Here is a 14,395-nt window from a genome sequence, read left to right as displayed (position 1 = left end):
ACCCTACTCTGCCCTGTTCTAGCCACTTATAATTGGGCACATACCACAAACCATATCTATCAAATGTTCACAGAAAAAGTAGTAGAGTCTCACCTGTAATAGGTCAATCCCCAGAAGCAGTTTGATGAGGCTCTTAGAGTAAGATGCGCCCATGCTATAAAAGACACATTTGTTTACTATTTTGTTTTCCTTTTTTTTTTTTTTAAAACATTTTTACTATCTTTTCTCCAGAAAACTGGTTAGGTACACAGATCTAAAGATTAAACCCACAATATAATCTTTTTTAGGGAGGTGTGGTACTGGAGATTGAACCCAGCAGTGCCTAACCTGAACCACAACCCCAGCCCCCTCCCTGTTTTTTTTGTAGTCATAGATACATAGAATGCCTTTATTTTACTTGTTTATTTTTATGTGGTACTGAGGATCGACAGTGCCTCACATATTTTATTTAGAGCATCTTGGTGAGTTGCCTAGGGCCTCACTTAATTGCTGAGGCTGGCTTTGAGCTCATGATCTTCCTGCCTCAGCTTCCCAAGCCACTGGGATTACAGGCATGCGGGTGGCCACTATATAATCTTGTTAGACAAGAAATACAGAACATGATAGAGAGGTAGAGAATTTTAAATTCTATCAACACAGGTAGAAGTAGTCTAGAAAACACTCTAGTGCTTAGCCTTAAAGTCACAAATTTAACAATTTTAAGTTTAAGTTTAAACTCTGAGAGAAAACGAGCTACAAATCAAAAGTGAAATTATAAAAAACTGCACCCCCCACACCCAAGCCAGTTACTGTAAGAGACTGAATTTATGGAGGCTCCATGCCTCCTCTCCACACCTGGCTTCCTCGTCGTGTAGACGTTCACAAGACAAAAGGCAATTCCTGAAACTGTCATGGTCTTCAATGTAAGATTCCAGGCCATCAACAAATTCTTCTATCACCTTAATGAGATTTTAAATATAAATGAGAGTAAGACTATCAGTTTTAACATTTATTGTCAACTAAAAATTATTCTAGCCCACTCAACTATTTGCAAGTGTCTTTAAATTCCTAATTCCAGAGTACTGCTGAAAAAAATCAAAAATACCAGAGAAAATACATACTTTGGGATAAGAAGGATGCTTCCTCAGGGACTGCAATAGCTTCTTTTGGAAAATTATTTGATCCACAGCTATGAGGAAAGAAAGACAGCTGGTTACCATGGTCTGTGACATCTAACAGTTTTCTTCCCAAAAGATCTGAGTTTCTAATCTGATAAAACCACTTAAAATATCTTCAACCTAATTTTGTTTGAAGCTTCCTAAACCCACAGTAAAAATGTAGTTGTTGTTGTTGTTTTAACACAATAGCAAGCGCACTACCACTGAGCCACAACCCCAGCCCCTAGATGTAGTTTTAATAGAGGATAGTCACTAAGTGTCCTAAAAAAACACCTGCCATAACCTTAGCACAATAGAATAAACTATGCCCTAAAAACAGGGCCTTATATAACTCTATACATTTTTCTCTGAAATTATTCTGACACAGATCTATTTACTTCCTGGATATTAATATATTTTTCACAAGAAAGCATGGAAGAATACTAGCATATAACTTTTTTTTTTTTCTGGAAAAAAAAAATTAGAAGTACTTAATGTGCATTAACCAGTACAACAGAATAAAACAATATTCTCTAAAAAGTAATTTCATTCTTTTCTCCTGACAGATGATCCACTCATCTTTAATCTTCACTGCCTCTCAATGTAGAAAAATCCACGATTTAATCCTAAGCCCTTTCATTAAACCCCAAAAACAGATTTAGATAAAATATTACCTAGTTGATTTTGATTCTCTCCAGTTTTAAGAATAAGTCCTGATGTCTTAAGAAGTCTTACAAAGACACTGTCATTTTCTTCAACTTCATTAGAAGCATAAGGTTCCTTTGTCTTTTTGGAAAGTGATTTCTTCCTGGCTCCTGAAAATAGACAAAATTTTAAAGATTATGACAAAAAAAAGTAAAACAAAGATTAAGGGGCTGGGATTGTGGCTCAGCAGTAGAGTGCTCGCATAGCGCGGGTGGGACCCGGGTTCAATCCTCAGCACCACATAAAAATAAAGGCATTGTGTTGTGTCCATCTACACCTAAAAATATATATATATATTTTAAAAAAAAAGATTAAAATGTAAATCCAGGAATAATACCTTTGAGAGGAAATCTGGGGTGTTCCTGAAGTATTAAGACTAGAATTGGTGCTACAATGAAATGAACTATCTCTAACAATGGTCAGCAATACTGACTTCCAAATAGAAAAATAAAACAAGCAGCACACAGAATTATATTTACCAGGTTTTCATTTGAAGAAATCAAATTGTACCACTTGAAACAAGAATAAACAGAATGCTTTCCACCCAAAACCTAAAGCAGTCAGCTCTCTCAAGTTATTGTCAAACCACTGTATTGAAATCACTGAAAAGCTTATTAAAATGCACATTCCCAGGCTAAATTCTAGAACTACTGAGTGAAATCTTGAGAATGGCACCTAGGAGTCTAATTTTTTTTTTTTTTTTTTTTTTTTTACAAACTCCTCAGGTAGTAATCCTGATGTACACCAAATTTGAGGATCAATGGTGTGTATACAAAAACAGAATGGAGGGGATTAGCATGGATGGTAAAAGGAGACCCTCATCATTATACAAAATACAGATGTGAATTTGGTATCAACATACCTTATAAATAATCAGAGACATGATAAATCATTGTATAATGGTGTATTAAGAATTGTAATGCAAAAATAAATAAATAAATAAATAAATAAATAACAGAATGGAACAGGTTCTCCTACATCACATCTTTAATACAAAGCACAGATTGGTTTCATCCCAAGGTTTTCAACCAATAAAAAGTAAAAAGCTAGGCACAGTGGTGCACACCTGTAATTCCAGCTATGGGGGTGGGGAGGCTAAGGCAGGAGAATCCAAAGTTTGAAGCCAGTTTTGGCAAATTAGCAAGGCCCTAAGCAATTTAGCAAGACCCTGTCTCAAAATAAAAGAAAAAGGTCTGGGGATAGGCCCTGAGTTTAATCCCTCCTAACAAAGGAAAACAACAAAAAAAAAAACCAACAACAAAGCCTTAAACAGAATGAAACAAAGACCACTCACTACCTTCCTTAAAGAAATTTAGGCTTGGCAGTGGTGCACACCTGTAATCCCAGCAGCTTAGGAGGCTGAGACAGGATCACGAGTTCACAGCCAGCATCAGCAAAAAGCAAGATGCTAAGCAACTCAGTGAAACCCTGTCTCGAAATAAAATACAAAATAGAGCTGGGGATGTGGCTCAGTGGTTGAATGCCACTGAGTTCAATCCCTGAACCCAAAAGAAAAAAAGAAATTTAGGCATAACCAGAAAAGATTGAGTTTGCTCATCACACCAAAAAAAACAAAGTCCCTTCTCATAAATTTAACTCAGAAGTCTCTTCCCTTTTAGAGAACAGTATTTTGAAAGTACAAAATCTTCATTTAGTAACTTCTTATATTATTTTTCTTCAGTTTCAATTTTTTTATCAATTTGTCTGTATTCTACAATTCCTTCACCAACAGATAGAGCCTAAATCAAGCCTTTACTAACAGGGTTTTAGCCTTAAAACTTTATTTCTTAATTCTAAATATTGTCAATAACATTTTCATCAACATCAGTTGTATTTGACCATGAGTCAGACCTAAATTCCTATACGCTAATAAGAAAGAACACTTCAATCAGTTAGAACAACCTTAAATGATTCTTTTTATATTTATTTTTAGTTGTAGTTGGACACAATACCTTTATTTCACTTACTTATTTTTATGTGGTGCTGAGGGTCCTGCACGTGCAAGGCGAGTGCTCTACCACTGAGCCACAACCCCAGCCCAAGCCACAACTCCAGCCCTTAAATGAGTTTAATAAATGAAAAGAACTTTCAGTTTCTTCTTTTCCAAACTCCTAGGGTCTTTGTCAGTCACATTCTCATTTGGGCAAAGCTCTATACAGTTTCTTTGCCTCTGCTTTCACATACCTTTCCTTTATATATCACTACCATAGCTACCTTAACTTTTTAAGGTAGAAAAGACCAAGCTTTTTAAAAAGATGGGAACTGTCTTTTCTTTGTGTCCCAACACAGAGATAATGTACAGAAGTCCACAGATAAGACAAAATCCTCTAATGAATGTAGCCACTGATGCTTACAGGGGTATGCCTGAAGTTATATGTGGAAACAGAGATAGAACTCTATCCCAGATCTCCTGACAGTAGATTCTTTATGCTGTATCTATTAGGCCTTGATGATGCCTAGGACTTGAAAAGTAAAAACTTTACATATCACTAAATGTCTCATACATTTCCTATAGGAAATAAAGCAATAAATGGCAAATACTTACTGGAGGCATCTTCCATCAGGGTCTCTTTATCCTCAGATTTTGAAAGTGTTCTTTTGGAAATCATTTTGAGTGAAGTTCTCCACACTTAAATTACAAGAGTAAATAATTTACAAGAGTCAACTTACAAGAGTAAAACGACAGGAAAAAAGTTATCCTCTAGAAGCAAAATTCTGATAAGTCAAAATTACAGTTTAAAAAAATAAATGTTCTTTCCAAAACCAAAAGAATTTTAGTCTTCATACTAATTCTATCACCATGTGCTCAACACATTTCAACTCCCATATTTGGGCAATTCTTCAAGACTTGTTTTCCTAGTTTCCTCTTTCACTAGAACACTTCCTAAAAGGAGAAAATTCACAGCTCTTCCTCTGAGATTCAAGACACCTGTCTTTTAACTCATTAATTCAATACAATATAAGGACTGTGCTAGGTGCTGGGGTTACAACTGTGAACAAGATGGACATGAACGCTGCTGCCCAGAGGGAGTTTACAGTATAAAGGCAAATAGTCTTAATACATTTAACTTCAGTTGGGTAAATCCTATAAAAGGAAAGTACAGGTTACTCTGAGTGAAGGCTTACAATGAAATTTAGTCTAGGTGGAGAAGAAAAGCAGGGACAATTTTCCGGAGAAAGTCCTCCCTACGCCGGAGGGCTAAGGATGGAACCCAAGGGCTTCATGCACTATGCAAGAGCTCTGCCACTGACCTATGCTCCCAGCCCCAGAAAGTCTTTTTTTCTTGTTTTGTTTTGTACCAGGGACTGAATCCAGGGGATTGAGCCACATCCCCAGCCTTTATTTTTTTTTTTTTTTGAGACAAGATCTCGCTAAGTTTCTTTCGGCCTCGCTAAATTGCCAAGGCTGGCTTTGAACGTGCGGTGCTCCTTTCTCAGCCTGCCGACCCGCTTAAATCAGTTACAAATTATCAGTATTTTAGGTGCCCTACCGGGCTTTTTTTTCTTAAAGTGGTTTGTATTTAATAATTAATTTATTCCTCACAAAAATCTGTGTGAGGAATTATAATAATAATAATATAAATTTGTATTACATTATATTATAAATTATAATAGTAATATAAAAATAATAATAATACAATTATTATTTCCATAGTCCAGGATTCTAACTCCAGCAGACCGACTCCGGAATCTACATTAACTACCACCAGTACTTAACAATGGCTTCCAACAAGGATTAACACTTACGATGTGTTAATCCTTCTATATTATCCATTACCTCATTTAATACTGTAAAACCATTGTCGGCCATTTTGCAGATAGAAAAACTAAGACAACTAAGGATCTTGCGACTTTAGAGCACACACCCTCAACACGTGCGACACCACCTCGTTTCCAGAAAAGTCTAAAGGAAGAGGGCCAGTCACCAAAACCAGACCATTCAGGTTTGGAGGATGGGAGCGATAGCGTCCCTTCTCATTTCGTCCCTGCAACGACGCTGGAGGTACCTGAGGGAATTACCCCACAATAGGGCGGATGAGGAAGCCAGGTTCCGGGCGCAGAGCCCCAGAAGGAAAGGCCGGGCTCGGCCTGGACCTAGGGACTAGGCCCCAGTGGCGCGAAGCCTCGAGCGACGCCAACTGCAGATCCACTCAACACGCAGAAGTCGTCACCGCCCCTCACTTTCGACTTTCCCGCCCGGCGCGACGTCGCTCTGACGCTACCGAGGCGCCCCGCTGAGTGACGTCAAACTTCCGCGCCGGAAGTCGGCGCCCGGCGGCCCAGCTGGAAACCATAAGCGGCGGATCGAGACAGTGGCGGAGTCCCGGGCCAGCCAGATTGAGGAACGTTGGAAGGCCCGGAGGCGAAATCCAAGAGGAACTCGACTCCCCGCGGCTGGAAGTCGGCCTTCAGAGAAGATGGCGGGGCCAGAGCTGTTGCTCGACTCCAACATACGCCTCTGGGTGGTCTTACCCATCGTTATCATCACTTTCTTCGTGGGCATGATCCGCCACTATGTGTCCATCCTGTTGCAGAGCGACAAGAAACTGACCCAGGAACAAGTCTCCGACAGGTCAGCACCCTACCCTAACCGGCCGCCTTCACTCCTCGTGACCTTGGGCAAGAAAGTGCAGGAGTTCTGTCAGTTTACCTGAGTTCTCGTCGCGCCCCTGCTGGCAGGTGACCTTGGCCGTTACCTGTATTTCACTTTTGTCGTCTCTGAAATGAGAACTATAACAGTGCCTACCTCATAGAACAGACGTGGGGATTAAATTAGGTGACATCTTTAAAGCCTGATCATAGGGCCTGGGACGTATTAGTGCTAAAACAAAAACAAAAAAAAAAACGTTGTTAACATTGTTAGGCTAGTAGCCAACTCTCAGTGGGGTTATCTGTGAACTGTCCGATCCCATCCTTTCCTTAGGAAAAGTGCCCACTGAGTGCCAGGTCTTTTTATTCTTTGATAATATTAGATAATCGCATTTTACTGAATTACTGTAATGATCAGCAGAGATGCTAAGAAACAAAATGCTTTGCAAACTGTAAAAGTGCCATTAGAGATGTGTGGATTTTTAAAGATCATTTTCCCTCCTATAGTGAAGGCAACTTCCTCCTCACACGCTTTCATTTAGTATTTGCAGAAACAAATTTGAGATGGCTCTAGATGGTATCCAAACACGTGCCCTTCTATTAAAATAAATAACAATTTTCAGCCAATTGTTATGATTATTTTCAGAGACCATCTTAATCAAGTGGTACTCTATCTTTAACCCCTCCTGATTACTTAGGAATCTCTTTTTAACCAAAAGAGCAAGCATCAGGTTCAGAAGTTTCCACAGATGGGCTAGGGCTATGGCTCAGTAGTAGTGCACTTGCCTGGCATGCCTGAAGCACTGGGTTCCATTCTCAGCACCACACATAAATAAATAAAGTAAAGGTCTATCAACAACTAGAAAAAAAAATTTAAAGAGTTTTCCACAGATGACAGTATCTAGGGAAAATTTAATGTTGTTTTGATTTTATTGTATTTATTTTTAAAATTGCTTTGTTTTGTGGCAAGTCATACTGGATTTCCATTTGCTGAAATTTTATAGGAGCTGGGTTGTGGCTCAGTGGTAGAGCACTTGCCTGGTATGTGTGAGGCACTGGGTTGGATCCTCAGTACCACATAAAGTAAAATAAAGAAATTGTGTCTACCTATAACTAAAAAAATTTTAATAAATAAATAAGTAGATAAAAGTATTTTGTCCATCTACAACTTAAAATATTTTTTAAAAAACTAATACAGGCAGAAGAAAAGTTGATGTCTAAAAATATTAAGTACATATAGTATAAGTGCTACTGAAGTATGGGAAACTTCTTTATCATTTTCAGTTGTCCTTACCAATTATGCTGACAATAATAATAATCGAACATTTATTAAATACTTATTCTGTACCATGCACTATGCTAAAGTACTTATTTAAAACGCAGAGCAACTATGAGGTAGGTACTGTTTTCCCATTTTATAGAAACTGAAGCTTAAGGGGGTTCCATGGTCACATATGATAATATTCAGGACTTTAAGCCAGGTCTTCTGGTTGCCAAGCCTAAGGCTCTTTCCATTTTACTACAAATTAGCCACTTGGATTATTTTTTTGAGACATCAATTTCAGAACTGACCTGAGCCATCCTCCTAGAACTGATCTTTAGAAGTCAGTTTACAACCAGATGTGGTAGCTAATACCTTTAATCCCAGCCACTCTGAAGACAGATGCAGGAGGATTACAAGTTCAAGCACAGCCTGCACAACTTATTGAAACTGTCTCAAAATTAAAAAAAAAAAAAAAAAAAAGGTTTTTACGGGGCTGGCATTGTGGCTCAGTGGTAGAACACTCACCTAGCACATGTGAGGCACTGGATTCAATCCTCAGCACCACATAAAAATAAATAAAATAAAGGTATTGTATCCATCTATAACTTTTAAAAAAAAATTTTTTTTTAATTTTAAGGATTTTGTTCAGCAGTAGAATGCTCCTGAGTTCAATCCCCAATATCCCAATATTAGGAGAGGGAAAAAGTCAATTTACCACAAAAAGAAATCCTATAGAAAAATGCAGGGTGGAGAGAGCTCAAATAATTAGCATTCAATGATACCTAGAAATTATTCTCATTTTATCCTTACAATAGTTCGAGTTAGGTAATCCTAAACCCATTTTAATAGTTGAAGAAAAGGAAGCCTGGAGAAATTAAGTAGCATTCCCAGAGTAACCAAAGTTGTAAAATATTGTGCATGTACTTGAACCTAGATTGGTTCACTGATCCTGCTGTCATGATTCTTTTTTTTTTTTTTACCAGATACTATGATGATTCTTAACCACCATTCCTGCTACGATAGATATTCTGACACAACTTTCTATCCTGGTTTTTACTATGTCATTTTAGAGCTGTGGTTCTGAATGGTATCAGACCCACAGCTGTTTTTTTTTTTTTCCATCTGCAAAATGAAATTCACAGTTGGTACAATCTAAATATGAATTTGTTTGGGTTGTTTGTTTGGTTGATTGGTTGGTTTTGGTTTCATTCTTCTTGTGCTGGGGATTGAATTCAGGCCCTTGCTCATGCTAGACAAGCACTCTACCACTGAACTAATTCTTCAGCCCACAAGGGAATTATTTTTTTAAAAGCAACATTATGATCTAGTTGTAATAATCAGGAGAAATAAAAGAAAAGTAATTTGTGGTAATTTATATTTCATAGGAGCTTGGGCACAACTGTTGTATGAGGCATAATGCAGAAGTCATATATATATGCACCTCACTAAAAAATCACTTTAACTGGGACCAGTTAATAGATGGCTAATATAGATGAATATCACAGAAGGTAGTACTACATTAGTTTCTTAGGTGGTATATTATTCTTCATAAAGTACAATTTCTCATATGTTTATTTGGTGCTTAGAAATTTTATAAACATAAAAACTGTGCCCCCCTCATAAAGAAAATGGAATTAGATTCTCAAACCTAATTTTAATATTAATTACAAAACACTTGAGAGGAAGTAGAGTTGAACCAGCAACTTAGCAAGACCCTGTCTCAAAATTTAAAAATATTAAAAGGGCTGGGATGTGAATCAGTGGTTAAGCACCCCTGGGTTCAATCCCCTCAAAACAAAAAAACAAGAATAGGAAACTTTAGTTTGAATTGACTTTAAAAACTAAAGTTTTGGGCTGGCGTTGTAGCTCAGTGGTAGCACACTCACCTAGCAAGAGCAAGGCCCTGGATTCAATCCTCAGCACCACATAAAAACAAATAAAGGTATTGTATCCAACTACAACTAAAAAAATAAATATTAAAAAAAAAAAACTAAAGTTCTATTCTAAGAAAAGATCTTTCAGTTGCAGATTACCAAAGCTTTATCTTTACAACCAGTAAATGACTTATTTTAGATACTCATCAGATTAAAAACACAAAATTAAAAACTTGTTACAGGATTTATAGACTTTGAAAAAATATAGTGATGGATCTCAGCTTTAAATAAGATAATACACACAAAGGACTCAGCTTAAAACCCTCCTGTGTTTCTCTTTTGCTCTTCATGATTTAATAAGTAGGATCCACATGGCCTTGTGTAGTCCAGCTCTTGCCCACCTCTCTAGCCTCCTCTTCACCACATAGTCCTCTTTTCTCTCCATATGGCCTTTTCTCAGGTCCTCAGAGACATAGTATTTATTCCTGCAACAGGGCCTATGTCCATAACATTCCCTCCAGCATTTTCCCATATAAGATTCCAACCTAATCCTATATTCTCAGCAAGGTTTTCTTTCAGACCTTAACTTTCCAGAATGGGGGAATTCCCCATCCATCTCTCTTCCTAGAATATAACAGTCAAATTTCACATTGGCTCATGTGGTTATTTGATTCATTTCTTTCTCTCCCACCAGACTTTTTTGATTTTATTTGTTTGTTTGGGGCAGTACTAGGGTTTGAACCCAGGGGTGCTCTTGTAGAGAGTTACATCTCCACCCCTTTTTATTTTTGAGACAGGGTCTCACAAGTTGCTGAGGCTGACCTCATTCAAGACTCCTGCCTCAGCCTCCAGAGCCTCTGGAATTACAGGTGTGCACCACCACACCTGGCATTTCCCACTAGAATTACCATCATGAGATATTTGCGTTTTGATCGCTGCTGTTCATGTACACAGTACCTGACAATTAGAAATTTAAGAAATATATTTTCATTGAAAGCATAAATTTGTTACTCTACAGAATGTGAATGGTGGATTAAAGAATTGAAATGAGTTGGCCAATATATTCAGCTAATAAATGGCAAAAACAGGATTTGAACCCAACTCTAGAGCTTAAATTTTCATTCATTTTTCTACATCCAGTGCTTCTTAAACTGTTGGTGGTAAAGGGCCAGTTTGGGGGCTTTTTTTATTTTTAAATTTTATTTCTTTTTAATTAGTTGGTTAACTGATAGATACTAGGGATTGATAGATACTGCCAGGGGCATTTTACCACTGAGCCATATCCCATACAGCTGTTTTTTAATTTCTAGTCCAGCTGGCTAAAATATTTTGATCACATGCTTGGATATTTGGTAATATCAAATTATTATGTCTCTAAACCCTTACCCTCTATGTGAATATATGTCTGTATTCACCTTGTCACAGGCCAGCATTGATACATAGGCCACACTCTGAGTAACTTTAGCTCCCAAGGAACAGAATGTATTACAGGTCACTTCTGTAGCTTGTGTTTAGTCAACTATATAATATAACAAGGCCAAAAGGAGGGAAACCAGGGAAAGTTCCACAAGAGTTCCAGCATCAGGAAGAGACTGTGGGAAAGACGGGGCTTGAGGAAAGTATTTAGGCTTGATGGGGTAGCACCAGCAAAGGAGAGGGGCCATCAATCACTTCACACATCATACAGTGAAGCTGAGATGTGTTTGGGGGCACTGACTGCTCACAGCAGGTGGTTTGTACACAGAAGTAAAGAAGAGAAAGTTAAGCACAGTGTTCTTTTCTCTGTTTGCTATTTATATCTTAGTTATATGGACTATTATCTTTAGTGATAAACTGTGCCCTGATAACACCAAATAATTTCATTTATTCATTGTTTATTGAGAACTTACACTTGGAATTCTGAGTGGCATTTCTATTTGTTGTCAATCAGATAATAATCTTCTTGAGACTCTCATTTCTTCTTGTCTGTGTCCCCCACAACAATATGCAACCACCCTCCCCCACCCTACTCCCAATGCCAGTGCTAGGGATTAAACCCAGTGCCTTGTGCAGGCTAAGCAAGTGCTCTACCACTGAGCTACACCACCTGATCTTTTCACTTTTTAAAATTTTGAGACAGGGTCTTGCTAAGTTGCCCAAAATGACCTCAAAATTGCATCCCAGATAGCTGGGATTACAAGTGTGCACCACTGGACCTGGCTACCTGTCCTCATTGCTCCATGCATATTAAGAATTTCTTCCCTTCTTTTATCCTATGCCTTTCCCCTCCTCCAGCCCCCACGTCTTCTGAACATCATCCAACTGCTACTCTTTTCCCTCAGAGAAAGTTCCTTCTTGGCTCATTATAAATTTAAAAAAAAAAAAAAAAAAAACTGAGTGTGATATCCCAAATATGCCTCACTTAGAAATCTGTGTACAGAATCACAGTCACTTGTGAAGACTGCTCTTTTGAAAACCTGAATGTAAGGTTAACTATGTCATGCTGGTTTTTAGGATACTTGAATGTTCCACATGCACCTGTTGCCAAATAGGTCCTCTCGTGTTTAGACAGATCTTCTACTTTATACTCTCATTTTCTTCTAGTGTTTCACTTTTTAAAAATCTCATTGTCTTGGTCATGTTTTTCAGCCAAGTCTTAATTCGAAGCAGAGTCCTCAGGGAAAATGGAAAATACATTCCCAAACAGGTACTTACTTATCTTTTATTAAAAAGCTCCACCATTGACTGTGGAGAGCAGTAGATAATCTGAATGTTTTATAAGGGGACTCTTTGGGGAGAACTGGAGATTGGCCACTCAGTAATTAAGCTGTGGCCCAGTGGTGTTTGCTGTCACTGTGACCTCACTCTTAGGAAATTGTTTTTAAATGTGACTCAGCTAAAGTGTCAGGTCGCCTGCCAAGTAGGATGCCAGCTCTGAGGGCAACAGCATATTCCAAGGCCCTTCTGACCAAATCTCTGGGGAGTCACTTGACAACTTGCCATATCACAGTTCTTGGATTTAAAAAGCTTTTTCTTTCCTACTAGTCTTTCTTGACACGAAAATATTACTTCAACAACCCAGAGGATGGATTTTTCAAAAAAACTAAAAGAAAGGTAGTACCACCTTCTCCTATGACCGGTATGTTCATTCCTTTTCTCTTGCTTTAAAAAAAAAAAAGTTTACATGGGGTACTGAGTGAGAGGGGAAGGAGGGAAGGCAGAGCAGATGTAGTTTTATTTAAATAAATTATAGGAACTAATAATGTAAGTGACCTTAGAAATCATCTAATATAGTGGAGTTCTCTTTTTCAATTAAATCTCCTGGGAACCCAGTTTATAAAGCAAATTTTAAAAAGCTGATAGAGTGGGGAAGCCAACACTGTTGTCCCTGGGTCTCTCCTCGTTGCTAGTCCTCAAGACCCATGGCTCTGTGGAGCACAGCTGAGGATGCTTTCCAGTCCCAGCTCCCACCCACTGCCTAGATCCTATTGCTGACAGATGGCTACCCAGCTTCTGCCTAAATGAGGAGGAGCTGACTCCCTCCCAGTAGCAACCAGTTCTTGGTCAGACCTGATTGCTTAGTCCATCCTACAATGTCTGCTCCAACAGATATGTGACTTCCACTAACTTCTGCCTTATGAAAAATATACCGTAAAGTAAAACAAAATAATTTATTTTTCTTTGTTGACTGTTTTCTCACTTCAGTATTCATTTCTTTAGATGAGATAACTAGTTCTTTTAACCCATGAATAAGGTATTAGAATTAACACAATTTAGGAAAAAACTTCCAAGTCTCAAAAGTATATATGAAAATATATTTGATTTCTCTAATAATCCACAGAAGACAAATAAAAATAATATGTTACCAGGCACAGTGGTGCACACCTATAATCCTAGCTACTTGGAAGGCTGAGGCAGCCTGATCACAAGGTCAGCCTGGATAATTTAGGGAGACTCTGTCTTGAAATTTAAAAAAATAAAAAGGGTTCAGAGTATGGCTCAATGGTCGAGTGCTTGCCTAGCATGAGTGGGGCCCTGGGTTCAGCCCAAGTACTGCAAACAAAACAAAACAAGATATCCTTTTTATAACCCATTAAATTGACAAAGATTAAAAGATTGACCAAAGTCACTGTGGTCAAGGTCGAGGGAAATTAGGCCCTCTCATCACTGGTGAGAGTATCAAATGGTGGGGCCTCCTTGAAGGATAGCCTGACGGTTTATGTCTTTTTGTTTTTGTTGTTTTTGTTTTGTTTTTTGGGGAGTGGCATTGCTGCACATTGAACCTAGGGTCTTGCACATGTTACACAAGCACTCTACCACTGAGCTATACTCCAAGCCCCTAATCTTTTTTATTATTTTGTACTAAAAATTGAACCCAGGGGGTGCTCTACCACTGGCCTACATCCCAGCCCTTTTTATTTTTTGAGACAGGATCTTACTAAGGTGCCCAGGCTGCCCTCAAACCTGTTATCCTCCTGCCTCAGCCTACCAAGTCTTTGGGATTACAAATATACACCACCACACCCTGCCACAAAGTCCTAACATCTGTCAATTTTAAATATATGAGTCCCTTGATCCAGAAATTTTTTAAAGAATTTATCTTACAGAAATGCTTACATAGCCTGCGGTGGTGGCTCATGCCTATAATCCTAGCAGTTCAGGAAGCTAAGACAGGAGAATCACGAGTTCAAAGCCAGCCTTAGCAACTGCGAGGCACTAAGCAACTCAGTGAGACCCTGTCTCTAAATAAAATACAAAATAGGGCTGAGGATGTGGCTCAGTGGCCAAGTGCCCCTGAGTTCAATCACCGATACTCCCCCCCACCAAAAAAAAAAAAAAAAAAAAAA

The 14,395-nt window shown here is 38.3% G+C and overlaps 2 protein-coding genes across 3 annotated transcripts in view; one reads left to right on the top strand and one right to left on the bottom strand.

Moving 5' to 3' along the window:
• The window catches only part of Fancd2 (FA complementation group D2), a 57,937-nt gene extending 51,835 nt beyond the window's left edge, over positions 1-6,102 (bottom strand). For both annotated transcript variants that reach the window (XM_048787099.1, XM_048787100.1), the window contains exons 1-6: positions 5,849-6,102; positions 4,387-4,470; positions 1,811-1,951; positions 1,101-1,168; positions 835-938; positions 94-154 (exon numbers count right to left, since the gene is read on the bottom strand). In XM_048787099.1, the coding sequence (XP_048643056.1) occupies positions 94-154; positions 835-938; positions 1,101-1,168; positions 1,811-1,951; positions 4,387-4,450 (438 nt within the window). In that variant the 5' untranslated portion in view covers positions 4,451-4,470; positions 5,849-6,102. The remainder of the gene's footprint in view (positions 1-93; positions 155-834; positions 939-1,100; positions 1,169-1,810; positions 1,952-4,386; positions 4,471-5,848) is intronic.
• The window catches only part of Emc3 (ER membrane protein complex subunit 3), a 17,957-nt gene continuing 9,638 nt past the window's right edge, over positions 6,077-14,395 (top strand). The window contains exons 1-3 of the mRNA XM_048786960.1: positions 6,077-6,414; positions 12,198-12,255; positions 12,594-12,687. Of these exons, the coding sequence (XP_048642917.1) occupies positions 6,260-6,414; positions 12,198-12,255; positions 12,594-12,687 (307 nt within the window). The 5' untranslated portion in view covers positions 6,077-6,259. The remainder of the gene's footprint in view (positions 6,415-12,197; positions 12,256-12,593; positions 12,688-14,395) is intronic.

This window comes from Marmota marmota, unplaced genomic scaffold (assembly GCF_001458135.2).
Source record: "Marmota marmota marmota unplaced genomic scaffold, marMar, whole genome shotgun sequence".
Classification (NCBI taxonomy): domain Eukaryota; kingdom Metazoa; phylum Chordata; class Mammalia; order Rodentia; family Sciuridae; genus Marmota; species Marmota marmota.
Note: the sequence above shows the minus strand (reverse complement) of the source record. Positions and strands in the feature narration are given on the sequence as shown.